The 27,894-nt window shown below is 33.8% G+C and overlaps 1 protein-coding gene and 2 pseudogenes across 1 annotated transcript; 1 reads left to right on the forward strand and 2 right to left on the reverse strand.

Annotated features, from left to right (window-relative positions):
- Positions 1-3,850: 3,850 nt before the first annotated feature.
- On the reverse strand, positions 3,851-5,949 carry LOC120189764 (probable WRKY transcription factor 74). Its single transcript, XM_039192962.1, has 3 exons — positions 4,811-5,949; positions 4,603-4,728; positions 3,851-4,263 (listed from the first exon to the last, which is right to left on the reverse strand). Exons 1-3 carry the CDS (start codon positions 5,512-5,514, stop codon positions 4,116-4,118), a joined length of 978 nt encoding a protein of 325 aa, XP_039048893.1. The 5' UTR covers positions 5,515-5,949; the 3' UTR covers positions 3,851-4,115.
- A 17,377-nt stretch (positions 5,950-23,326) lies between these two features.
- LOC120189808 lies at positions 23,327-25,786 on the reverse strand (annotated as a pseudogene).
- A 703-nt stretch (positions 25,787-26,489) lies between these two features.
- Positions 26,490-27,154, forward strand: LOC120189809 (annotated as a pseudogene).
- Positions 27,155-27,894: the final 740 nt, after the last annotated feature.

Here is a 27,894-nt window from a genome sequence, read left to right on the forward strand (position 1 = left end):
AGCAAAGGAGAATTGTCAAGGCAATTTGGGATGACTAAGCATGAGGGTTGTAGTATCGATATTGGATGCTCGGTGTCGAGACCGAATGCCCAGCCTCGAGATCACTGGTCTCCATACCGAAAGACTAGTATCCATACCGAAGATTGAGTATTCATATCGAATGTCTGATATCAATACCTAAAGTGACTGAGAAACTTCAAGATGTTGAACAGACTCAAGATTAAGGAGTTTAAGATCGAGATTGAGCATCTAGCTGGGTATGAGATGTTACTAAAATACCATTGGGAGCTAAAATTACCAAATTACCCTTATAGGCCTCGTATTGAATATCTAAGAATGAAAGATCGTTGCAGAGCGTGTTAGATTTACATTTGAACAACTTGTAATATTTTTCTAACATTTTTGGGTGTTTAGCCAGCTTGATCACTGCCACATACTGAAAAACTTTAATTAGGACCATTCAAAGGCAAGACTTGGCTCACCCTCTCTTGTCCTTCGTATCATATTAGATTCTTTGAAAAGTTTTGTCATCTTAAATACATTTGGCATGGTTATCATACGCCAAATGACTCGAGTAGTTAAATATTTTTGGCAAATCAATTTTTTTGCAGTGATAAAGAGCAAATCCAAAGATTGCTAAGAATAGTTAAAAAATTACAGAAAATGTAAAAAATGGTAGAAGAAGAAAGGAAATAAGAGAGACAGAAAAAAATTATTGTTTAGGTTGATCGTAGAATTTGAGCAATAGAAAGTTTACATTTCACATGCTATGCAAGCACTATATCATCTGACTTATATCCCCTTTATTTAGTTTTTCAGAGTTTTAGTATTTATCTATTTAAATCAAATCAAATCTTATTATGTTGTCGGTCTGGTTTGATGGGCATGGTTAACTAATAATTAGAAGTTGTTCAATATTTGTGTCTGTTAAATATATGACTATTCTTTTTGTTGGCTAAAAATATTAACTAGATGTTAAGCATGTTGATTTTTTGATTCATTGTAATTGGTTGACTCTCTGCATGTCATTCTTCATGATAAAAAAATTTAAATTTTGTTTATAAACTATTCTTTTAATCTCGTCGTGTTTATAATTTGTTTCTTTTCATCATTGAAAAAAATTAATTGTTTTAAGAAGATGTAGTTCAAGAAACGAATTTATTCTCAAAACGAAGAGACCTAAATTAAGTAATAATAAGATAATGTGATTGATACTATGAGCTTGTGTAAGGATGAACATATACATAAATTCATTGGAACAAAGAATTTTAGGTGGCTAGTGTTTTTGGTTTGATATTTTACTCGATATTAAGCTTCAGTTGTTAAATATTTTTTAACATGATTGTAGTGTATATCATTATATCTGATATCTGATTGTTATGTGATTGTTAAGGATGTTATTTTAGGATTTTGTAGAGAAGAAATACAAATTGGGAATTTAGGGATTGAATAATTAATTGGGCAAAGGCCGACTGAAAGGATACAAAGTGATTTGTGTAATGGGGTAAGTTGATGGCACCGTTTCATCTAGACAAGAAGTTTGGGTTGTTGAGTCGTATTAATTCAAAAAACACATGAGTTTTATAAGTTTTATCTTCGTATTTAGAAAGGAAACATGTATAGTCCAAACATTTAGTTAGTATCATTGTATATAACTTGTAAAGGGCATTTGTCCATGTATCTTTTTACAATCAATTAAGAAATTAAATCTCATTTTCTTTCCCTTCTGAAATCTCTATTTTTTTCTCGAGCTATAATAATTGGTATCAGAGCTGGTTACATATCAACCAAAAAAGCTAAGTAAATCCAAGAAGATTCACAACAAGAATGTTGAAAACTCTGAGTTGACCTTAGGTTTAGTTACTGGTAAATACGAATTAAAACAATAGATGTTGATATGGACAAATGGAGGTTGATATGGACACGCTCCATATAATCAATACACGTTATAAACATAATGAAAATTGGTCGGCATGACATGCTTACTACATCGACCTATGGAATCAACGTGAACTATCACTCCCTCATCGTCAGGACATTACACCGCTGGACTTAGATTTCAACCATTCTTCATATATTTGCCTTTATGAAGAAAATGAAAAATCATATCTCACGACATCAGAAGAGACGACAAAATGTCAACATCATCAGGCCACATGCACCAAGTCTAATTCCAAGAAGAAAGAATCGTCGACATCGTCTTCCACTTCAGTATCTGCAGCTGAAGAGTACTACTATGCATCTCAGACTAGTTTTGGTTGATTTCCTCCATTTCATACTTCAGTCGAGACTCAACCGAATTGGGTTGCAGCCAAGTCGAAGTAGTTACGACGATGATGGCATCAAATGTCATAAATCCATCACCATGTTTTGAAGGTGGATAACAGAGTGTGTTGGGTAAACCTCCTCGGTAGGACGACGACGATCAATGCCTACGACCCCGACTTACTCGACGACTCCTACGACATTATCATTCGACCACTCCGTGACATCGTCAAGAACTTAGAAGACATAGATAAATTTTATTTGTAATTTTCATGTAAAAAGTTATTTTTTTACAATTAATTTACTTTGTATTTCGTAAAATTTAAATAAATTGAATTTTCTTTTAATATTATTTTAAATTATCCCCAGCCGAACTCCTCACCTCGAGGTGACGAGTTCCAAGTGACCGTTGCTGCCCGCCTACCCGTTGAACAACAGCTAGATTTTTTTAATTCGAAGGAACTCATCACCTAGACGTGACGAGTTTCATCGAATATTTTTTTTTCGATTTTATAACTTTTATTTTTTTTATTTTTTTAAAAAATAATTTTTTAATGGACTCATCACCTCAAATAAAATTTGCTAAATAAAGTTTGGATAGGCCCAAATACCCTAAATATTTTACTCGCATGGGGTTTTGGGCCAAAAAATCAAATGTGGGCATCACAAATAAATAAAAGGGTAAATTGTTTAGTATCGTAATTATCACTTTTATTTTGTCACCTAATCATTTTATTTTTCAAAATCATATCTAACGTTTAGTTTTTGTTTTATCTTAGTCATTCATCATTAAAAAATTGACGTGTCACCATAAGGTTATTCTATGTCATTATTGAAGAAAAAAAATCATAATGTCAGCAGTTTTGTTAATTTTTGAATAGTGAGTGACCAAAATGAATCTAAAACATATCGTTAGGTATAATTTTGAAAAAAATAATTGAATGACTAAAACATAACAAAAGTGATAATTAAAGTACTAAACATATAGTTTACCTAGAGAAAAGATTATTATTATTATTATTATTATTATTATTATTATTATTATTTGATATATATAACAAGAGACTAAAATAAAGAAAAATATTTTCAAAACCTAAAAATGATTTCTACAACTATCTAAAATAATCATTTATTTTCTTCATAAACACATCTAGACAATAATAACAAACATTTAAATCTTAAGCCAAATTATTAAAAACACTATTTTTTTAATCTACGGCTTTAAGGAAAAACACTATTTTTAATATAATAATAATAATTTAATTATAATTCTATTAAAATTAAAATTTAATAAATAATTGATTTTAAGTAAATAACTATAGTTTTTAATATTTACATAATAAGAACAAATTTACTTATGATGTATTTCCGTACGTCGCTTTAGTGGTGTGTGTTGTGATATACGACGTGCACTGTAAATTCATCCACGGTTTTAAATAATTGTTGGTCTTAGGTTAGATCCATTAGTAATCTATTGATCGAGTGATTAAGGATATTCATATTAATTTATTTTGTGTGGATTCAAATTTAGACGTTTGTGTCATATATCTCTACTTAACGAAAAAAAGCTTACAAGATCAAAACATGAAGAACAAAACACAGGGTCACAAAAATTCAAAGTTTAACAAAAGTAAAGTTCACAATTCCTATTCTATATATAACAGCCCTCTTGATCTACTTCTGTGGTTTGAATCCCCAAACGGCAATAAGGATTCTCACCTATGGTTTCCATTGTTGATGCAACAATGTACAATAGCTATCTATTTCACATTTAGACGACGACCGGCTCCTTTTTCCGGATTTCGACGGTTGCAGGTTGGGTTTTTGGAGATCAAAGAATGCATTTTTCTTCATTTATGGGCGGAGTGTGTCGAGGGCAACCTCGAATGGTTATGCTCGCCTTCGTACGTGACGATCAACATCGAAGGGTCTTCTGGACATCTCTCGACATGCTTCCTTGCGGGGCAGCCTCTCACACTGCTGCACTTATAGTATCCCCTGCATCATATAAAGCTTGTTCCTTAACGGAGTGATCTCGACGACTGGTTAAGAAACACCGTAATCAATATAACACTAATATTGCACCTAAGAACATCAGGTAAATGCAGGGATCTAAATTGCGTTTTCGGTCTCGTCACGTTTATCGCGACTACGACAGGCAGCACGGTCATGAATAACGACAGGCATATGCTATAGGAAACAATTTAAATGAATCACAGTGAATGATTATCATAGACAGATCACTCTGTTATTAGACTTTTCATTTTTCTTAAAAGGTTCGTATTTAACGATGTTTTCGACTTGTGTGACATCAAATCGAAGGGTTGAGAGGTTTACCTAGGGTGTGGAGAACCCTTGATTGGCTTTTGGCCATATTTCCTCCATGAATATTCATCAGGAGGGATATCAGCAACTTTGTTACTAATAGCAGGCACTTTAATAGACCTCTTAATCCTCAGCTTCCTACAAACAAAAAACAAGGAATGATAAGCAATCAACACTTGGTTAATCTCAAAACACATGAAATTAGATATCAAAAACAGACCTCCTCTTGGAACAATGGCATTTACCACTGGTAGCACATTTCATACTGCCATCTTGTCCCTTACCCGAACACATCCTCCTAGACTGTTGAGAGATTTGATCGAATCGGTGCGGCATACCGATCAAATGGGACGAATTCCCTTCCAAATTCGCGACATTACCGTCCAAACTCAAAGATGACACAAAGGATCTGGTTGATGACATGGTTGGTGTGCAACTAGATCCATCATATTTAAGGTTCACCCCACTGCTACTCTTGGCAAACACCATATCTGCATGGTATTTCATTTGCTGTTGTTGCTGAAATTGCAGCCTTTGCATCTGCTGCTGCTGATGATGATGAACAAAACTGAAATCTTGTGGAGGGTTCTGATCAAAGAACACAGTTTTAGCCCTTTGACCAACGTCAAGGGGTGTTGAAGGGTATACTTGAAGGGGTTTTGGTGATAAAATTGTTCTGCAATTGGGACTTTCCAGGAAAATTTTCTGAGGCAAACTTGATCTAAACACCTTCAACTTCCTTACCCTTGAATGACTTAAATCGGTGTTGAGAAGAGACACTACTTTTTTGAACTTAAACACAGCTTCACCAGTTTCCACCATTAAATTGCTGTACCGAGCTTGATCCTTAGGCAAAGAGAAGAGATCAAGAACTCTATTACAGCTCTCAATAGCTTCCTTGTTTGCTTGTTCAACCTTCTCCATTCTCAAACCTCAAGGAAAAAAACCTAAACAAAACATACACAGATTCCTAAAACACATTAAAAACCAAATGAGCAAAGCATTTCAATGACAACAAAGCTCATAATTGATACCCAAAGCTAAAGACTAAAGCTTTATCAAAAGCATAACTACGAGGATGCGAGATTTTTAAATGATTGAACACCAATACGTTACCCAAGACCAAGCCTTGGAAATTGGGCATTACTACTCAAAACAGAAAACTTTATGAAGCAAAAGTAAAGAAGATCGAAAATTAAAATTTGGGTGTGAACTACAAACAAACGGAAAACTTGAAGAAAATAAAGCCCAAATAACCAGAGCTTGTTGAAGATTTGAACGCAAGAGGGAAAAGAGAGAGAAAGTGCTAAATTTTGTACATCCCATTGATTGAAAGGCGTGAAAGGAGACTTTTGCTTTGTTAAAATCACCCCCAAACAAGATAAAGCTCTTTTTATTTCAACTAAGAGAAAATGAAAAACTTGAACAATAAATAAAATAAAAACCATTGTTTTTTCTGTTGATATTCAGAAGCAAAACACAAGGGAAGTAAAAGAACTGAAGTCTCTGTCAAAGATCCTGATTTGGGTCCCAACAAATACACCTTCTCTTTTACTTTATTTTTATTAATAAAATTTATCAAAATAACTTCAATCATCGAAAATATTTTATAATATACGATTTTAATCATTTTTTTTAAATTTATAAAAATAACCAACAAAATCGCAACGCGATTTTAAATTCGTAACACGAACTCCAATTTCACAATACAGTTTCTAAATTCGCAACTCGAACATGGAAATTTTCGCAACTCGAATTTCGCAACTCAATTACCGATATAGGTAAACACGATAGAAAAAAACCAGTCAAAAATCCGAATTCGCCAATTTAAAAATTGAGTTGCGAATTTGGCAAATTCGTGTTGCAAAATGTAAATCTCGTCTATTAAAGAAAAAATCATTTCGGTTAAAGTTAAACGAACGAACGGACATGAACATACCCTCGTTCATGTTTGTTCAATTCATTTACAGGCGTAGGTTTAGCTGATTGATTCATACGTGGACTTAGCAACTGGGATGTCCCAGGTTGAAAACCACTTCAATGCATTTTATGTCCTTTAATTTTTTCTTTAAGAGGTAAGATTTTACATTTTTCAACATAATTTGTCAAATTCGTAACTCAGTTTTCAAATTGTCGAATTCGGATTTTTTACCAGATTTTTTTTACCGTTTTTACCTATATCGGTAATTGAGTTGCGAAATTGGCGAATTCGATTTACGAAATTCGCTTTGCGAAAATTTCCATGTTCGAATTGCGAATTTGAAAACTGTGTTGCGAAATAGGAGTTCGCGTTACAAATTTGTTTGTTATTTTTACAAATCTAAAAAAATTTGGTTAAAATCGTATATTATAAGTCATTTTCGGTCACTGAAATTATTTTCTCTTAAAGTTACAAGATTTTAAATTTTGATTTTATGAATAGTATTTTTATGATATATTTTTATAATAATTAATTTAAATTATTTTATTTTCTGGTACAATTTAAATTATTAGTAAATTTAACAATATAAAAAAATTATATTTTTATTTTTTAATAAATTAAAAATAGCATGAATGACATATTTTCTGTAAATATTATATTAAAATTGAATTGTGTTAGTGTTAATTAATTTTTTTGCATTATGAGAAAAAAGAATAAGAGATTTTTGTGTCAACAAAATTACGGTCAGCAAAACTCGACTGGACTCGAAAAATCGAATTTTTTAAATCGACTCGAATTGACTTCGATTTGCAATTTCATAAATTTACTCTACTCGAAAAAAAATTTCAAGTTCAAATCGTGTTGTAAAATGTAACTCCAATAACTCAAAATTTTAGTAATTAGTAGATTTATTTTCAAATTTAAGTCGAGTCCTTAGATTTTTTATGATATATCTATATCACGTACGAAACAAATATGAAGAAATACATTTATATTGTATATGTGGTTATAGAGAGTTATATACATTGGAATCAAATAATATTATAATATTATAAATATTTATAATTAAATTTAAACATAAATTCAAAAAATTGACTCGACTCGACTCAAAAAAATTTCAAATCAAATTCGAATTGTAAAATTAGACTCATCAACTCGAATAACTCAAAATATTTTGAGAGGACACGACTATATCAAACATTCACTCTAAATAAAATATAATATAATAGAAATAAAGAAATTGGGTTATGAAAAGTGGGGTCTATGAGTGGTGAGGCATCCTATAACTGAAGCAATATTAAAAGGCCACGTGTACAGAGAATGTTGACTAGGCAGAGTATTATTGTTTGGTAGTACGTAATGTGGGATCCACTATGAAGACTCAGTTGACTGACAGAGATTCTCTTTGTCTTTCTATTTGGTGGATTTATTATTACAAAATTATATTATTATTATTATTATTATTATTTAATTTAGTTTTTTTATTAGTATTTTATTTATCATCATTATAAAAGCTAAAGGCATGATTCACTTATTTATATATATATATATATATATATATATATATATATATATATACTCATTCACATAGTTCCAGCTTAAGGAGCAGATATGGCAATTTAAACTCCAAATCACCTGATTTTATAAAGTCAATTTTTAAAAAAAAATTAAATTCATGTTAGATCATAATTTTTAATGTTAGATCATAAATTTTAAGAAAGTAAGGGCGGATTAGGTTGGATTCGAGTGGAGGTGAAAAAACTTTGATCCGAAAATAATAATATAATTTCTTTAAAAAATTATTATTATTATCTAATTAAATCCTTAGTTTATATCAACTAAGATCGGATCAGATTTACATTTTAAAAATTCATATCGAATTGAAATTAGATGGATGATATATAATTTTTGTATCAAATTGAATTCAAATGGATGATATTTTTTTTATTAGATTAGATTAACCAAAAACATGACACATTGCCATCATATTAAGATGGGATACTTTCAACATCACATCAATATATTTTTATATTAAATTTTATTATGCAGACGAAAATATTTTAAATGATAAAATTTATTTAACATAAGGGCGGATTAGGTTGGATTCGAGTGGAGGTGAAAAACTTTGATCCGAAAATAATATAATTTCTTTAAAAAATTATTATATTATCTAATTAAATCCTTAGTTTATATCAACTAAGATCGGATCAGATTTACATTTTAAAAATTCATATCGAATTGAAATTAGATGGATGATATATAATTTTTGTATCAAATTATTATGCAGACGAAAATATTTTAAATGATAAAATTTATTTAACAAATAATGATATATGGACTCGTAAGAGATTTATATATAGATATATTAGTCTCGTATTTGAATTTTATCGAATTATTTTATTTAAAAATTATATAAAAATAATGAATTATCGTTTAAATGAATAATATTTTAATGAGAAAATAATTTCAGTGACCGAAAATGCTTTATAATATACGATTTTAACCAAATTTTTTTGGATTTGTGAAAATGACCAACAAATTCGCAACGCGAACTCCAATTTCACAACTCAGTTTCCAAATTCGCAATGCAAATATGTAAATCGCATTGCGATTTTCCGAATTCGCAACGCGAATATATAAATCGCAATATGAATCTGTAAATCGCAACGCGAATTTGTAATTCGCAACACAGAAGTCAAATTCGCAACACAAAAGTCAAATTCGCAAAGCGCGTTTATTTTCGCAACGTGAATTTTATTTTCGAATTCGAAACACAATATTAATTTCGCAACAAAAATGTAAACAATATAATCGCAAATCATAACCTAAAACCCTAAATCACAACTCAGTCTCATCTCCATCTCTCACTCTCTACGGCGACATCCGTCCCTATCTCCGACAAAATCCGTCCCCATCTCCGGCGAAATCCGTCCCCATCTCCGGCGAAATCCGTCTATCTCCATCTCTCAGAGCCACCCTCACAACTATTCACGGTCACAAATGAAAAATCAACCACCGAGGGTTAGTTTTTTTAATTATTTTTGTTTTGAAATTTTTGTATTATTATTAGATTTTTCATATTTAAATTGATGATAAATTTACTGGTAATTTCAATAATAGATTAACCATTTCACTTAGATTCTTTAGAAAATTATTCGTTGCTGTCAATACTGCTAAACGTTTAGTCTTTAACCCTGTGAAGTTAGTATTTGTCTTTGTTTTGTCTTTTGGTTGAAGTAATGCAATTCATTCAAGTTTCAATTTGCAGAAGAATAGTTTTTGAAACTTAAATTCGCAACACGAAAATGAAAATCGCAACGCAAAAATCGCAATGTGATTTTAGTTTCGCGCTACGATTTTCATTTTCGCGTTGCAATTTTTATTTTCGCGTTGCGATTTTAAGTTTCAGAAACCACTCTTCTTCTGCAAATTGAAACTTGAATGAATTGCATTACTTCAACCAAAAAACAAAGACAAATACTAACTTCACAGTGTTGCAAATTTAAGTTTCAAGAATAAACTACTACTCTTTATGTTGTCCTTGAACATGCACTAAACCTATATGTTATCCTTTTAAATCTTTATATAAGTGCTTACTTCTGGAATGTTATCTGATGCATTTTGTGAACTATGATAGAATAATGACTTGGGTGAATACCGTGCTAGTTTGAAACATATTTGACTTTGTTTTCACTGTTTAATATCATGTCTGTTTATAGTGTATAATTTGTAGTTTTTGGTATATCTAACTTGATATGTTTATTTTTTTTGTTAGAAATTTTTTTCGGCTTCATTGACTCTAAGGAATAAATTAAGCCTAGCCACTACAATTGCGTCGACACTTACACCTGTACAAGAAAATTGTTTGAGGATACTTGCTTCGGGCCATGGCTGAAAGTACAACATCCAGGTGGAGATGCTATGTTGACCCATTTGTTTCTTCAGACCATGACTAAAGATCTACCCGAGAGGATACAACGTGGTGATGAAGAGATATGGTTTCATTTTCCACTGGCGTATACTTGTTTTGGGCGGGAGGAGTTTTGCTTAATCACTGGTCTACGCTTTGGACATGATGAAGTAGGTCGGTACACTAGTCATATCGCCCGCCTATCATGGTTATCTTGGGTTTTTCCTGAGCTGGCAAAGGCGAAGCCCAGTTTACACGTCGACAACTTGAAAAGATTACTTGTTAAAGATGGTTTTACTCATATGGATGACCTCGATGTTGTCCGAGTATGCCTTTTATTACTTTTGCATTCCGGCTTTTTAGGTAAAGAGGCCAGCCAACCTATTTCTGAGGAACTAATATTATTGGTAGAGGACCTAAATGCATAGAACGTGTTTCCGTGGGGTTCATATCTATGAAAAGCTACCTGGAAAAAGTTCTCATCTGCCTTTGAGGACCGAAAAAGTTTGCGTGGCCATGGTTCCAAATACACTTTGGCAGGCTTTATTTGGGCCTTTAAGGTAAGAATTTCTATATAATGTTTCCAAAATTATAATTAATTATTTAACAATTACTAATGTTTGTGTATTATATTGTTTGTAGATTTGGATATTTGAGGCTTTTCCCAGCATGCGGACATATGCAATAAAAAATTCAAATGATATTCCTAGGGCTATTTCCTGGAGGAGGATCTGGCTGTTGGATTGGGAAGAGTTACTACCATATACGATGATGAATGATATAAGTTAACACAAATACTACCATATATAAACAAGTTATTACTAGTAGATGTTTAACTTTGTTTGAGCTTTTCTATTATTAGGAGGCCAACTATCTATTACAGAGGCTGACACCCATAGAGGCTGAGCTTGCCACTGATTGGTGGCAAACTAGTAAGCGTTTTTTTGATGGCACGGATTGGTGAGGACCCCCCACTTCGAGAGACATCACCTGATCGAGTCGATTCTACAGCTCGACACCCAGAGCCATCACCTAATCGAGCTGATTATACACCTCCACAATGAGAGTCATCACCTATTCCATCACATCATCGAGCCTCTTCTCCACCATCACCTCATGGTAGGCGACCGGCAAAGATGCCACGACTTTTATCTCCCTGTTTTCCACCTCCACGGGATGAGTTAGGGGAGTTACGTGATGAGGTCAGTGCTTTGCGTGAGGAGGTCGGTACTTTACGTGATGAAAATGGTGCATGGCGTGATGAGGTACAGTCTTTACGTGGTGAGGTAGAGGTTTTACACGATGACAATGGTGCTTTACGTGGTGAGGTATCTACTTTACGTGATGAGGTAGCCGTTTTACGTGAGATTGTTACATCGTTGCAGAATGAGGTTCATACTCTACACAATAAAGTAAGTTTTTTTAATACTATACTAAAAATGTAAATAACCTTTTTTCGACATTATTTATTTGTTTATTTATTGATTTATGTATTAATTTATTTTTAGCGACCCGATAAAGTAGATGCTTTACGTCGAGTTTTTCTTGCACGACGGGGTTCACGCATCAGACGTCGTGCACGTACCATTACGTCTCCTTTCACCCCAATACTTCCAAGCCTCCGTAAGAAGAAGCCCGATTCACCTGTCATCGTTCAAGAGGCCCCCTATCTTTCAAGATGCCACTCTCATCGTTCAAGAGGCCCCTCTCACCATTCAAGAGCTCGATTCACATGGCATATTATGTCGACATATTGATAAACCCCCTCACGTGCCCGATATGATGGATTCAAGTTGGATTTCGTATCAGTTATCGGTCAGTACCATTTCGATAACTGAAATGGAGAGGAGAACACTACCGAACACAATTAAGGATAACACCATTTGGGCTAAGACTGCAGTTGATTTTTATCTACTTGAGCGGAGCCAAGGGTGTTACGTTGACATATGCAAACTCGACGATGATATGCATTTGTTTCTTGATCGGTCTTGGTGGGGTGTTTTATTAGGAGTTGAAGACAATGGCTATTTCGAATGGGGGGTAAGTATTATATTTCTTCTTATATTGCATTTTGATTAATTTTTTTTTAATTTATTAAATTCACTAATATATGTATTTTTTTTTATAAAACAACATATTGATGCATGGGTGTCACGTCTTCTAATAATAAGGAAATTAAAGAAAATAAAAAATACGCGATGGACTATTATGCCTTTTTCTTTTCACATAGCTCACTTGAAGGATCAGAGAGACGCTTCAGATGTGTTGGGTAATGGAAAAGCTAAACTTTATCCTGCGTGGTGGGAGGTCGTTAAAGTTAGTATTTATTTTTGAATATTTTAAAGGTGTTCATAAATTTTATTTGATGTGCACAATTGAATTATTATTTATGATTGCAGGTGTTTATCCCTGTTATGGAACGTCGTCATTGGCTTCTCGTCGAGCTTCAGTTCCCATCCCTGAAGACGATAGTATATGAAAGCATGTTGAATTACATACCATTGTCTGATCTGAGAGATATTATTTGTAAGGGATGGAGCGCTCATTTGGCTAAATACTTGGATGCGATTGATTATTGGACTAATTATGGAAACAAGAAGCCAAAAAAGTTCAAAGTTATAATGATCAGAGACGAGACAGCGCCACAACAAATGGAGGGAGCCAGAGGAGATTGTGGTCCTCTCGTATTCATGTGCTTGGAACGTTTGACGACAGCAAGTAAACAGTTTCTATCTCCCACAGATAGAGATAGAGGTGTAGTAGGGTTGTGGTTTCAGCATTTTATGGCTAGAGCGATATATGCGAGACATTGTCTACCTGCATCCGCGCGTGTTGAAAGTGTGCATAAACAACACAAATTGGTAAGTTTGAGCAAGTGTTGTTAACATATATACTCTTTGTTGGTTTGAAAATGTTTGGTTAAGTACCTAGATAATTTGCTGTTTATTGGTTTTAGATGTGTAGAAAGTGTTGTTTGAGCAAATGTTTGGTTTATGCAGGTTAATCCTGAAGTGAGCTACGTGAAATTGATGTATTTATGCATAAACAACCAGCTGTTGATTTGTTTTTTTAGATGTGTAAATAAGAATTATTTTTTGCTTGTTTAATTGATTTGTAAAAGTTGATTTGTTGTTTAAGAAAATTTCAATCTGCATTATGTTGAAGGAAAAAAAGACTTGTTGAAGGTACAAATTCGCGTTGCGAAAGTAAAATTCGCAACGCAAAAGTCAAATTCGCAACGCAAAAGTTAAATGTGCGTTGCGATTTTTGCGTTGCGAATTTTACTTTCGCATTTCGAATTTGATTTTCGTAACAATCGCAACGCGAATTTGACTTTCGTAACTATCTCAACGTGAATTTGACTTTCGCGTTGCGAATTCAAGGAAAACACCTTCAAAAAGATAACATACAACAATCTGATAAGTGATAATAATTGAACAGATCATAACAATATTCAAAATCAAGTTACTAATGAATGTCTAACTGAAAATGTATGCATTCACACATAAAATACACATAATACAACGTTTGCATTTAAAAATCACCTAAGTTAATAAGTCCCAAAAGGTGAAGCCGGTTGTGATTGGGATTTTGATTTTGATTGCGATTTTGATTTCCTTTTACTTGGCACCATATGAGATTTGGATTTTGATGAGGATCCATATTTTGATAGAGGAAAAGATGATTGTGATGGCACTGGTGATCCACAGGTCAACCTTGTTTGACCACTTTCCTTGCACCGATTACACGTCGATATCCTCTTCTCTTCACCCTTAGACGGTCTACAATCGTGATTTTTTGGCCGGCTAGGTAGTCTGCTGTCTATGACTGGTGGAAAAACTGTTTGTAAGTCATCTGGTATGTTCCACTTAGAAGGAAATGGAATAGGGTAGACAATCTCGGCATAAGTCCGTCGATATACTTCTGTAGTGTAGCAATCCATAGCGTATGCGCTTGAATCATCTTGGTTTAGATGAAGAGCAACTTTTATAACATGGCCACACGGATAACCAGATGTTTGCCATTTCATACAACTACACGTTTTTGCATTTAGATCGACAAGCCCATTTAAGTTATTATCCAATACTTCAAACAAAGTGTTTGAACATGGTTCAACTCTCCATGACGTTGACTTTACAACACGTTTCTTTATCTTTTTTCAGTCCATAGTGTAACACGACGTTCCAATGTTCCCGTAAATTTAAATAAATAATACTTAGTAAAATATATAAATATGATAAGTTACGAATTTAAAGAAATAATACCTGCATGATTTCTTTTCTTGTAGTACTACTGTTGAATAGAGGCTCGAAAAAACTTCATTAACATAGTAATGGGTAATTTCCGGGAATGACGACTTAGAGCGTTGATTGATTCTGCACTATTAGACATCATGAAACCATATGTTGCTCCAAGTTGATGTACTATTGACCATCTTTCAAACCCGACATCTTCTAGTGTTTGAGCACATTGAGGCAAAACACGTCTTAAACAATTTATATGCTTATTAAAATCCACTTCCCGATAAGCTTTTACAGCCTTCCAGTATGTCCATTTATGATTTTTTATACCAGCAGACCTTGATTTTAGATTTATGTATAAATGAACACCACAAAGTCTATGAAAATCATATGGGAAACACCTTCTAACAGCGTTGTCAATTGAGTTTGCCTTATCGGATATGATTGTCAGATTGCTAATAGGACCTATGCAATCCCTAAGATTCCCCATAAACCATGTCCATGAATCAGAGGTTTCAGATTTGCTAACCCCGTAAGCTATTGGCAGTATCCCATTGTTAGCATCCATGGCTACTGCTAATAAGTTTACTCCAAGGTATCGACCTTTCAAATGTGCTCCATCAACTATAATAACTGGGCACATGCAAGTAATAAACGAACGAATCTACAAAATAATATACACAAGAAATATAATCATTTAAATGTGAAATGCACGTAACTAACAAAAATGAGTCAACAAAATTATATTGATTTACTAACAGCAGTACCAATGGAGATAAATAACAACTTAAAGCGTCCATCTCTATCTGTTTTGATATGAGTTACCGACCCAGGATTTTTCAGCTTTAAATTGTGACAATAAGCCGACAGTTGGGCAAACGATGCTTCTGGAGACCCCCTCAACAATTCCAAGGCATAACATTTGGCTCTCCAAGCTTGAGAATATGAGATACTAATCTTGAACCGAGCATTCATGTCAGTCATAATTTCATGTCCCCGATATACCCTGCCATTCAAAAACATTAACTCAGCCAGAAAACCACCCAACACCTTTTTGTTTGCATGTCTATGGTGAGGAAAAACTTAGGTTCTTGAACATGTATGTTTATCAATAAAAGTTCCAACTTGAAATATTTCGCAATCTTTTATCCTCTTTGCAATCATACGCCACGTACAGTTTTTGTCAATCATACACTTTGTTTCGAAACGATCTTTGCTTGATTTGTTAACTTTTAGTTGATAGTCATCTTCTACACATTTCGTATACAAAGCTATCTTCAAGTCTTCCTTTGTATCAAAACAATCATCTTTCTTGATACGAATAACTTTTGTGTAACAATCAACTGCTATCTTTATCAACTCTTCTTCCGGTATCTGAAGTAATTCTGGCATATTCCAGTTATACTCTTGTGGCATTTTCTTATTTTTCCTTTCTTCGGGGACTTCTTCTTCTTCTTTTTCTTCTTCAGGGTTATATGAATTACATAATGGATGTTCAACATGTTCATTCACATTCGTAACTTCCTCCTCATTATTATCAACAACATCTTCCTCGGCAGCGACTGTTTCATCATCAAAATACGAGTATTGACCAAGATCAAAGTCTGGGTATTGACCAAGATCAAATTTCGAATACTGACTAGTACTCACAATTTTTTCTGTTGGCTCATAATCGTCTAACTGGTCAATACGAAAACCGAAATTTGGTGCTAAAAGTTGATTGGGATTTGGATTAGGAAAAGGTTGTGGGTTTTGAGATTGTGTTTGGTATTGGAAATGTGGTGAAACAAAATTTTCTTTGTGATAAAATTGTGGTGGAACCATTAAATTTTGAGGTTGATAACAATGTTGTACATGTGAGCACCATAAACTGGGGTTGAAGAACTTAGTTGATTACTACCCGCTACTGACCCAACTTCACTACTTCTAGGTTCAACAACATACAATGTAACATCATCTTCTTGCGAAACACTAATGTAAGCAATGAATTGTTCAACATCTTCATTGTCGGTTAACAAATAAACTTTACTTTTTCTCTGATAAGATAGCCTAAATCCACTTAGAGGCTCTAAATTTAATTTCTTTGCAACACGTAACATTAGAGTTTTATAAGTTAACTTTTTTAATGACAGTTTTAGTTGAAGATTCATGGGTAAAGGCATATATTGTAAAACACCATGAACATTCTCCCATGACCCTCCAAAACACAAATCTATCCTAACATGATCAACATTAGATGATTTCATTCTACAAATTGTAAATTAATTTACTAAACAAACGAGCTATAAACTACATATCATCACTAACTTAGAGAAGAACATACCTTTATTATGTTGATAGTTGATAATTTGGGAGAGAAATCATTGAAAAATTATATAGAAATAAAATTATGTAAAAAAAATTAGAGATGGGGAAGGATGTCGTTGGATATAGGAACGAATGTCGCCGGAGAGAGTGATAGATGGAGATGGAGTGAGTTGCGATTTAGGAATTTAGGTTATGAGTTGATGGTGCTGCGTAGTTATATACCCAAAACATTTGTGTTGCGAAAATAAAACCTATTGCGAAATTAAAATTCGTGTTACAAATTCGAAAACTGAGTTAAGATTTTCCAAATTCGCGTTGCGAATTCAGAAATCGAGTTGCAAATTTGAAAATCGCATTGCAAATTTGACTTCTCTGCTGCGAATTACAAATTTGCGTTACGAATTTGGAAACTGAGTTGCGAAACTGGAGTTCGCGTTGCGAATTTGTTGGTCATTTTCGCAAATCCAAAAAATTTTGGTTAAAAATCGTATATTATAAGGTATTTTCGGTAACTGAAGTTATTTTCTCTATTTTAATTATTTAACAATCGATTTGAGATCAGATTAACCCATGATACCGGCTTAAATAAAGGTTTTATAATAAATAATTGTCATAATAATAAGAAAGACCTCAACATTTGTCATTTTTATCAATTACGTCCTTTAACAATGTTTTTGGTAACTTAAACCCTGAGGTTTTTTTTATTAATCTAGGTAAGTATAAGGCAATATCTGTTTATAATATAACTCTCAACCTTTCGACATTGAACGCTCATACCCTTGACATCTATGGTGTTCGAACCCGGATCCTCAAGAAATAACAAAAATTCATTTACCACAGAGACCACTTAATTTGCGTTTAAACCCTGAGTTTTTCTTCATATAAGCAAATTTTAGATGGTTAAATAACGGCCAATATTTTTGCTGACACTGCATGACAATGTTAAGGACACAATTGAGAAAATAGCAAATATTAAGGTTTATTTTGCTATTATGCATTTGCACTCTTGATTTATTGTTTTTATTTTGACTGCGTGAAACTCATTTTATAGAATTGTCTGTTTATATAAGATAATGTTTATTTAAAATATTATAAAATATACAAAATATATTGAAAATAAAAATCAAATTATAATTTAATAATCTTTCAATTTTATTATTTTGAAGACAAATATTTATTTTTATATTATCATTATATTATAAATTTTAATATTATGTATAAACAATTATTCGAACCAAATCTATTGAGATTTATGTTTCTTAAATGTAGTAATTTCCCATAATGGGTAATTCTTTAAAACTTATTGTAACATCCTAAATACTGAGTTAGTGACTAAATTGTGAGATTTTAAAATTCAATGATCAGATTAAATAAATTGAAAAGTTCAAGAATTAATTGAAATATCTGGTGTAGGATGATTTAGTAAATGAAGGAAGAAGAAAGGGGTAAATGAGTCATTGAACAAGGAAAATAATTAAATATTATTTGGTGTTATTTTACAACCCATGTGGAGCATGTGTTGGGAAACAAAGGTTTCCAGATATTTCTCATCTTCTTCTCTCTTCTTCTCTAACGCGAAGCACCCAAGCCGAGGTAAGTTGGATTTCTTTTGGTTAATTCTTAAAATTCAAGTATGGTTTTGGTTAAGGAAGACATAGGAAACATGATGGAGATGAAAAATGTCACAGAAACTCAAATATTTGTAAGTTATGAAGGATTAAAGATAAGAAGTGGATAAGTGAAATTTTGAATAAGGATGTATAAATGAATTTAGAAGTTGAATTTGACTTGTCATACGTGTGAATAAGAAGTTATAAGTGTTAGAAATAAGTTTGGATTACATGGAAAATTTAGTAAGATTCTTAGTTTTAAGAATCTGAATGAAATATAGGAGATTCTAAAGTGTTGGAATGATATAAATTAGTTAAAATTGTTATAGATGAGTTTGGTAGCATAATAAGGATTGTATATATGAAAATTTGGGTGAAGTGTAGATGATTTTCGGGTGAAATCAGTCTATTCTGGACAGGTGTATCGGTACACTATGAATAGGTACCGATGCACTAAGACCAAATTTTGAAGAACAACTTTAAGGTGCATCGATACATTCATGGGTGTATCGATACACACAGGCATACATCAATGCATGAAAATTTCGAAGCTATTTTGGGTACCGATGCACCCATAGTGCATCGATACCCCCTAAAGGAAAAATTGAATATTGATTCATTAAATCCGTTTAAGCTATTAATATCAAATTACAAGGTTTAGGCATATGATAATTGCCTTAAATTTTATATTTATGTAGATACAGAGCTTAAACGAGTTCCGGAACAAGTGACAAGTAAGATTGATAGAGGGAAGGGCAAGGAGACATAGGTGAGTGCATATGCATAGCATGGTTATAATAGCCTATTAAACTTTAGACTTGTGATAAGTCTAGTTCCAATATCATTGGTACATGATTACATTCCATAATATGATACATGACATGAATTCATATTATATGTATTATGTGAAAATGATCTAAGTGAATATGTATGAAAAGTTTACATGAGCCATGTGACAAGGTAAGAATTTATATGTCTACTCGATATAAACTATGTGAATTGTGAAAGCCCATGTTATGTAGATGAGAACTATAGGTATAGTTGGCATGCCAAGAGTAGAGGGTCTATGCGGTCCTTTGGGACAATTCTACGTGGTCCTTCGGGACATATATGTATTCTTTGGAACATGTATGAGGTCTTTTGAGACACCTACTTGATCCTTGGTATATGTATATGATTCTTAAGGAATTTCTATATGGTTCTTATGGACAAATCTTATATGGCACTACGGTGCATTTATACGCGATCCTTCGGGAAAAATTCTACGTGGCATTTCGGTGCAATTTATAAGAGCTGTGGTGATAGCATAGTGCATAACCTCACAGTACTCACATACCTCAGGTTCTCATTATTGTGTCATGGGCTAATGAACTTATTAATATGAATTCATGATGGTTAATTTGATAAGATTATTTGTAAGATACATTGTTATGCAGCTTACATGGATTGCATATATGATTTCATTACACTTTATCTTATTATAGCATCATCATTATATTTCATTGTTATTATTATTATTATTATTATGCCTCACTAAGTCGATGACTTAGCGTGTGAGTGTTTCACACGTAGGATCAGAGAAGATAGACAAGCAAGGTTAGACAGCTGGGACAACATTACTCCTACAATTACCAGATCAGAATAAACTTAAATAGTATGTCTTATTATGTGATAAATATGTTGACATATAAACAAAGTCGTTAAATTAAGTATGTATGCTCTGATTGAGTTTGATAATGTTTTAAACGTATTTATGTAAATGATAACTTTATAGTGATGAAAGCTTAAACTTTTATGAGTTTTATATAAGTTGAGCTGAAGTTACTGTAGCAGTGCATCGATACACTGTAGCAGTACATCGATACACAATTTATTTTTGATGTTTTTGTGCATCGGTACACTGTAGCAATGCATCACTACAGTGTAGCACTGCCCATGGTATTGTTCATTACTGTTTACAGTACTATTTGCACATTATCGATACTATTCATACATTATAGTACTATTCATAAAAAATTTTTTATCTTAAATTTGTTATAATGAAACATAATTCAAAAGTATATTATTATATTTTCTCTTTTTAAATCCAAATATTCTGTTATTTTATAAGAATATTATTTTAAAAAGTCAATGTGACATCTCGGACTCGTATCTGGGTCGGGTACGGGTTAGGGGTGTTACACTTATTCATTTAATACAAAATGCATGTTATTTGTTTATCTCTTATGTGCATTATGTTCTCAATATTTAAAACTATAATTAATAATTATAAAATTATTAAGACAATTTAAAGTAATTGATAATTTAAATAAGTTTATACTCTAAAAAATTATCTCGAACAAATTATTCATACTATGACTAATATTTCGTTTAAAGTCTAAAGATGAAATAATTTGTCTTGACTATTGAAATAAATTAACACACAAATAATTTAATTATTATTTTATGTGATAATCATTTTCTATAATGTGATTTACAATGATCATAATAATCTTATATAAAGTAAGATTAACACTATGTACATTTAAGGGTAAAGTACATGAATGGTCCCCCGATTATAAGGAGTTGTTTTGTTGGGTCTAACACTATGTACATTTAAGGGTAACATACATAAATAGTCCTCCGATTATAGGGAGTTATTTTGTTAAGTCTCTCGACTATTAAAAGTTAGAAAATGATTCTTCTATGGGCGCTACTTTGTTGAGTCATCTAACTATTAAAAGTTACAAAATGATCATTCGACTATTCATATGTTCTAAACTTGTTCTTTTTCATTAAAAAATTGACAACTATCTGAACTAAATGTTAACCCGTTAACTGAAATATGTTAAAATCTGATCTCAAAAACATTTAAATTGTATTTTGTGAATATTTTCACCGTTTACATTATAATGTTCAACTAATGATTGAAACACTTTAGCTTTAATACAATAAGTTTTCGCACTTTTATTTTCAAGTTCAAATCTGCTCTGTCAACAAACTATAAATGTAATGATAAATGATCTGTGATATTTAAATCTTTGTTGACGTCGAGTCTTAGATTTAACACTTTTAATTTTTAAACACAGCTGCAGCAAAATTGTCCTTATTATATAAAATGTATTTTAATATTTTATAATAATTAGAGCTATTTAAAATATAAAATAATTTTTAACCCTCACAATTATATTTTATGTAAAGTTAAATTAACAGAAAAATAATATACCTAAAATTTACTTTCTAGATTATATTCTTTGAAAAATAATAATTTCCAACAAGAATTAGTTTATTCCACCAATAATCGGTTGGTTTAGTGGGATAAAACATTACTCTTTAAGCAAGGTCAGGAGTTTGACTCCTGATATTTGAAAATGAAATAAACGGGGTTGAAAAGTTCGGTCACATATTAAACCTCTGCATAAACCTCTGCAGTATTCCATCTAAATTAATCAATTAATAGACTGAATATCGATGATTATACTAAAAAAGTAAACCCATAATACTTCAGTTTAGATATTTTAAATTTGGATAAAGCAAATTATACTGCTAAAATTGAATCATAATCTAGCAATCATTTTGAAACAAGTTTTAATTATAAAATCATAAAATTGTAGCATAAAATAGGGATGGGAGACATGTACCCATGGGGTGATTCAATCAATCCCTCAAAAGGTTGATATATTAATCAAATGTTTTTATGGATTGGATTAGATTTTTCTCCAATTAAATTCCACTTTGTTGGAAACCTATACACCCTCTAATGATATCCCACTAAGCAAAGACAAAAAGAGAGGATAATTATGACTTGAGGTTTGAGGTTTAGAGTTTATTTATTTATTTATTTAAAGATAATAATATATGAGTTATAAATTTTATTTATTTATTTATTTAAATATAATAACTATAAATTGATGTAAAATTTATTATATATATTATCAATGCCACTTAATTAATATATATTGTCAAATATGGAGGGTTGAAGATGAAGTGAATTTGGAGTCGATCAATATTGAGGCGTGCACTAATAATTATAATTTGCAAGACTATCTCAAATATTGAACAGTTTCTTATGCTTAGGTATACACCATCTAATCAGATATGGATAGAGAAGATTGGAAGTGCAGTCATCCTATAAAAATCTCAAATTATTATATAATTTATATAATTTTTTATTAATAATATGTTTCTACTTTCCTAAAATTTTATAAATTATCTCTTAATATAATATCGTATGTCGTTCATGTAGATCATATACCTGCTACATCAATCATATACTGCTGCTAGTAGAAGAATCATACAACCCGAGGGTGGACAGTTACATATATTGTGATTGTAAATATAACGGATATTATTACATCTACTGTAAATATCACTGTCGTACAATACAATAATAATTTGGGACGATATCGTTACCATCATATAGCATCCTCTATTCCAATAACGGACGGCTATTTACATCAGTGGTGTCTCTGTCACCTTCCGTAAGTCCATGTCTATTGTATTGGCAGAGTAAGATGCATGTTATAAAGTTCAAACTTGGTACTAAACAATTCAAGTAGCTAAACAATTCAACATTTGAATCTGTTCTTAAATATGAATGTAAACATAATATAATACAATATAATTGTTAAAATTGGGGGAAATGAACATTACAATGACAAGATTTTAACCTCTGCATTATTGTTGAGACTAAACCTTGACTGAACATTGTTTGATCATCACTGAGGAACAATGGGGATTCCTGTACTGTAAGCTTAAAAAAGTTTATTTAATCGACACAGGATTCTTGTACAAGTTGAGAGAAGAAGGCACTTTGATTGTTAAGCTCCTGATTCAATTCGAGATCACTCTGCCTTGGTTGATGCTTCCGTGGTTTCGTGCATCTGAAGAGCGAACTCGAGGTTCCACAAGACATCGCCCATGTGAGGCCGCTGGATTCCCTGATCGGATAGGCATTTCACCGCCATGTCTGCGAATTTCTTTAGGCATTCCGGTTTTATTTTCCCTTTCAGATGAGGGTCGATGATCTCTTCTAGTGTTCCTTTCTTGTGACAAGGCGTGCCCAATCTGCAAGAACTGTTCCTTCGGGAGTTTGGGTTCAGAGCTGGCCTAGCGCATAATGCCTCGAATAGGACGACGCCGAAGGAGTAAACGTCGGATTTCTCGGTGAGTTGTTGTCTCCGGAAGTATTCGGGGTCGAGGTAACCGAAGCTACCTTTTACGACTGTACTTACATGGCCTTGATTCATTTCTGGACCAGTTTTCGACAGCCCGAAATCGGAAACTTTGGCAACCCAGTTTTCGTCCAAGAGAATGTTTGTTGTCTTTACATCCCTGTGAACGATGGTGTACTTGCTTGCTGTGTGAAGATAGTGAAGTCCCCTTGCTGCCAATGCAGATTTCTAGCCTTTGTTTCCATGAAAGGTGAGCTTCCTTGTTGTAAAGGTGTTCCTGAAAGTTCCGAGAGCCATGTAGTCGTAAACCAAGCATTTCGCCACCATCCTCGCAGAAACCGATCAACGAGACCAAATGCTTGTGTCTCAGCTTCGAAAGCATCTCGACTTCTGTTTGGAACTCGTTAATGCCTTGTTCGGATGACGGATTGGATCGCTTGATAGCCACTTTGGTGCCTCCGTCGATAACTCCTTTGTACACGTTACCGAAGCCTCCGACTCCGATGACATTAGAGTCGTCGAAGTTCTTCGTGGCTTGTCTGATTTCCGATATGGAGAAATGGCGAGAAAGGCCTTGAGCCAATTCCAAAGCGTGGCTACTATGACTCTTGCCATCTTTGCTTACATTTGAATGGGAGTTCCCACGAACCGGTAGCCAGCTAGACGTATGCGACTCGACTCGGGCATCTTGTTTCTTCTTCCTGGAGAAACCGTCAGCGCAACGAGCACAAAAGCTGCTGCAGCAGCTCCTGCAATTACAGCACTATGGTTGTCGGATTTGGTGTCGAAAGACCTCTCCTGCTCTGTCACCGCTTTAAGAAGCATGGACGAAAGTTGCGGATTGCGTCCGGCCAAGTTCTTGTTCCCGTCGTTCAACTTGAATATTTCAACTCCGTTGAGCAGAGAATCATAGAACTGTTTTCATTTGGGTCGCCGGAGTCATTTGTATCCGAATCATTGCATCACCTGGACTATCAGCAACATGTACTGCATAATCTTTGTAAATTGGAGCACCCATTTTACGTGTCCAGTCAATTACATCAACCGGATGTGGTGCGACTTGTGCAGATTGATTGTTGATGTAAACATTGAAAGCTCTCTGATTCAGGCTGTCGTATATGAACTCAGAAATGAAATCTTACAACGTATATGAAATTGGCATCAACCTGAAATATCCATGTCAGGTTGAACTTCGAGTTCAGCCTCGCGTCTTCTCCCATCGATCTAGCCGTCCGATAAACATCTTCGGGAGCCGTAGAACGCGACATATTTCCGTAATCGATCCTTAAATCTTTCCTGCCTCAGTACAGATACCCAATGTAGAACCGAAATGTAAGGGTCATCATTATACCAAATCCTATACAGAGCACCAGAGTCTTTACTAGGAGGAATAGTCTGTCCACAAACATTAAGCCTGAACATAGCCTGGAGATTCTCGAGCGAAACATCGATTTCCGTTAGATATCCCAACCCCACCATACCGGTCATGCCGAACAGATTCGGCATGGCGATCAATTCGATCCCGTTTACGAACGCGAAAGAGTTGTGTAATTCTTAGAAGGTGTGAAGGTAATGGTTAAAGTCTTGGAATCCGAAGGTGCCAATGAGTACTCTCTAACGAGATAAGCCTGTGAGGGCTTTACATGTGGTTTCAGCACTGAAATTCTTCATCAGGGTGACTTCCCCAGCAGTCACAGAAATATGAATCACTGATATTGAAGTCGGAGTAACCTGAAGGGTAAAAATGAAACCTGATCAGTACCGTTCCTCCGATTTATCGGGAACTCAAACGTCGCCGGCGACGTGAAGATTCGAGCATTCATGTATGGGATTTTCGAAAGAAGGGAAGGGTCTTGATATCCAGCTTGAACCAGGGTTGAACCATTGGATGATTTGAGGTACTTCTCATCTGGTTCCCAGTTTCTTCCATCTTCATCTTTCCCACCTTTGGAATTGCAGCTCAAAGCCAATGGCTGACTTGAAACAAGAACAAAGGCATTGAAGATGAGACAAAACCAAACAATAGATAGCCAAGAATGTTGTCCTTCTTTCATGGTGTTAGGAAATGGCAAGAAGAAACACCAATCTTTGATGTTTCTCCTTATGCCCTAACCCAGTTTGATTCTCCCTTGAATTTTCTGGTCTTAAAGTTGATTAGATTAAATAATCTCCATTCTTCCATGTAAACTCAAACAATTGCAGGAAGTTGAGCATTCTTGCAAAAATGAAAACAGAAAAGAACCTAAATTTACTTGTTCTGTTGGACACGATGCATTTTAGTCATCTGGTATCAAAATGTGTTTACTCTGTTGGCAAATTTGCTTCATGCTTTTTTTAATCAACTTTTTTTGGTTCAACAATTACTTGATTCTGTTGAACAAAATGGTTTTTTTTTAGTTACCTGGTATCAATCGGTTGCTAGTAAGAACAGAATCTTCCTTAACGAATTCCATACTTTTTGTCCATTAAAGCCTTTCAAATCTTCTCCCAAAATTTTTGAAGGAACAATTACACAGAACTTGCTCGGCTGCATCCCTTCACTTGTTTTTTCTTTGTCGTGATCAGCTCGGGTTGCTTCTGCGGCCGGTTAGAGGGTGACAAAACGAGCTTCCGATCACGTTCCGTTCGATTACCGGCGAGAAACAAGAAGCGTTTTGGTTTTTTAGTGGCTTGTCCGGTGTCCCCATTGGTACAGATAAGAAAATCGGTACAAAACTGTGTTCCTTTTGAAGGACAACGTTTGTTTTTAAAAAGGAAATGGTGGACATAGAGCCGAGAAGTGAGGCCATAACATCGTCGTTGTCGTCATCTTCATCGACGTCGTTATGGACTCGGACGCGGAAGATTTGGAACGCATGTCATTGGTGCCGTCACCGTTTATGAAGAACAAGAGATATCTATCGAAGCAGTTGTCGATGGTCGAGACGTCCGGGACATTGCTTGGGAAAGAAGGCGCCTCCAGATTTTCGTCAAGAAAGAGAAAGGAGTTGGTTTAGTGATAATAATAGATTGACTGATGAAGACCTGCATGAACTTAAAGGGTGCATAGAGCTCGGATTCGGATTCAACGAAGAAGAAGGTCAAAACTAACGAGCACCTGCCTGCTTTAGACCTTTATTTTGCCGTAAACCGCCAGCTTTCTCCGAGTCCGGTTTCAACCCCTCATAGCCAAAGTTCGTCGTCAACATTATCACTCGGTGATCGGTCGTCTTCTATCGGAAGTCCTCAAAGTGAGTCGGATTGGAAGATTTGTAGCCCAGGTAATGTTTCAATGCCCAGACACACACATAAACAACCCCCCCCCCCACTATATATATAATGAAGTGCCATTTTTGCCTTGCAGGGAAGATCCTCAGCTAGTGAAGACAAAGCTAAGGCATTGGGCGCAGGCTGTGGCCTGTTCTGTGATGCAATCCTACTAAGAATGTTGGGGTGGGGTTGTTTGTATAGAAGCACAAGAAAAAAATGTAGGGACGAACGTAATATTTTATCAGAGACGGATTTTTAAAATTTAAAAGAGAGATAACAAATTTAAAAGATTCTAGAAGCGAAAACATATCATAAATATATAGAAAGTAACTTGTCAGCTCTCTCTGTCCAACCATGAGGGCGGGGAAGCAAAGAGAGATATAGGGTCAGAGAAGAAAAGGGTAAACCATAATGGGGAAGTAAAAATTCTTCCAAATTTTGTGTCAAGATATGTAAAACCACACCAGGCCATGTTGGGGCCAGAAAGATAAAATGTGAACCGTCGGATTGCTATCATAGTTGAAATAAAACTTTAGATCTCTTTGTGTTATTCGATCATATTTGTTTTACATACCGTACAAAATTTTAAATAGGTTAGAGAATTATAATATAATATTTATCCAGTGTTTATGTGACGGTGGAGATTAGAATTAAAATTTTCTCCTAGTAATGGATATATTCTTTTAATTGTGTTTACTTTAAAATTTTATGTTTATGCAGAGGCGGGGTAGGACGGCGCAACGTGCACGACATAATAGGATCCCAGATTAGCAAGGGTTCCAAAAAATTAGATTTATTACTATTGTTACAATTAAAAAGTAAACGAAGTAATATGGATCAGTCGTAAAATTTTTTGGCCTAAAACCACAAAACCTGCGGTCGAATCTTGTTGAAGTCATATGGGAAATACCAA

The sequence above is a fragment of the Hibiscus syriacus genome, unplaced genomic scaffold (assembly GCF_006381635.1).
Source record: "Hibiscus syriacus cultivar Baekdansim isolate YM2019G1 unplaced genomic scaffold, ASM638163v2 tig00116959_pilon, whole genome shotgun sequence".
Lineage (NCBI taxonomy): Eukaryota > Viridiplantae > Streptophyta > Magnoliopsida > Malvales > Malvaceae > Hibiscus > Hibiscus syriacus.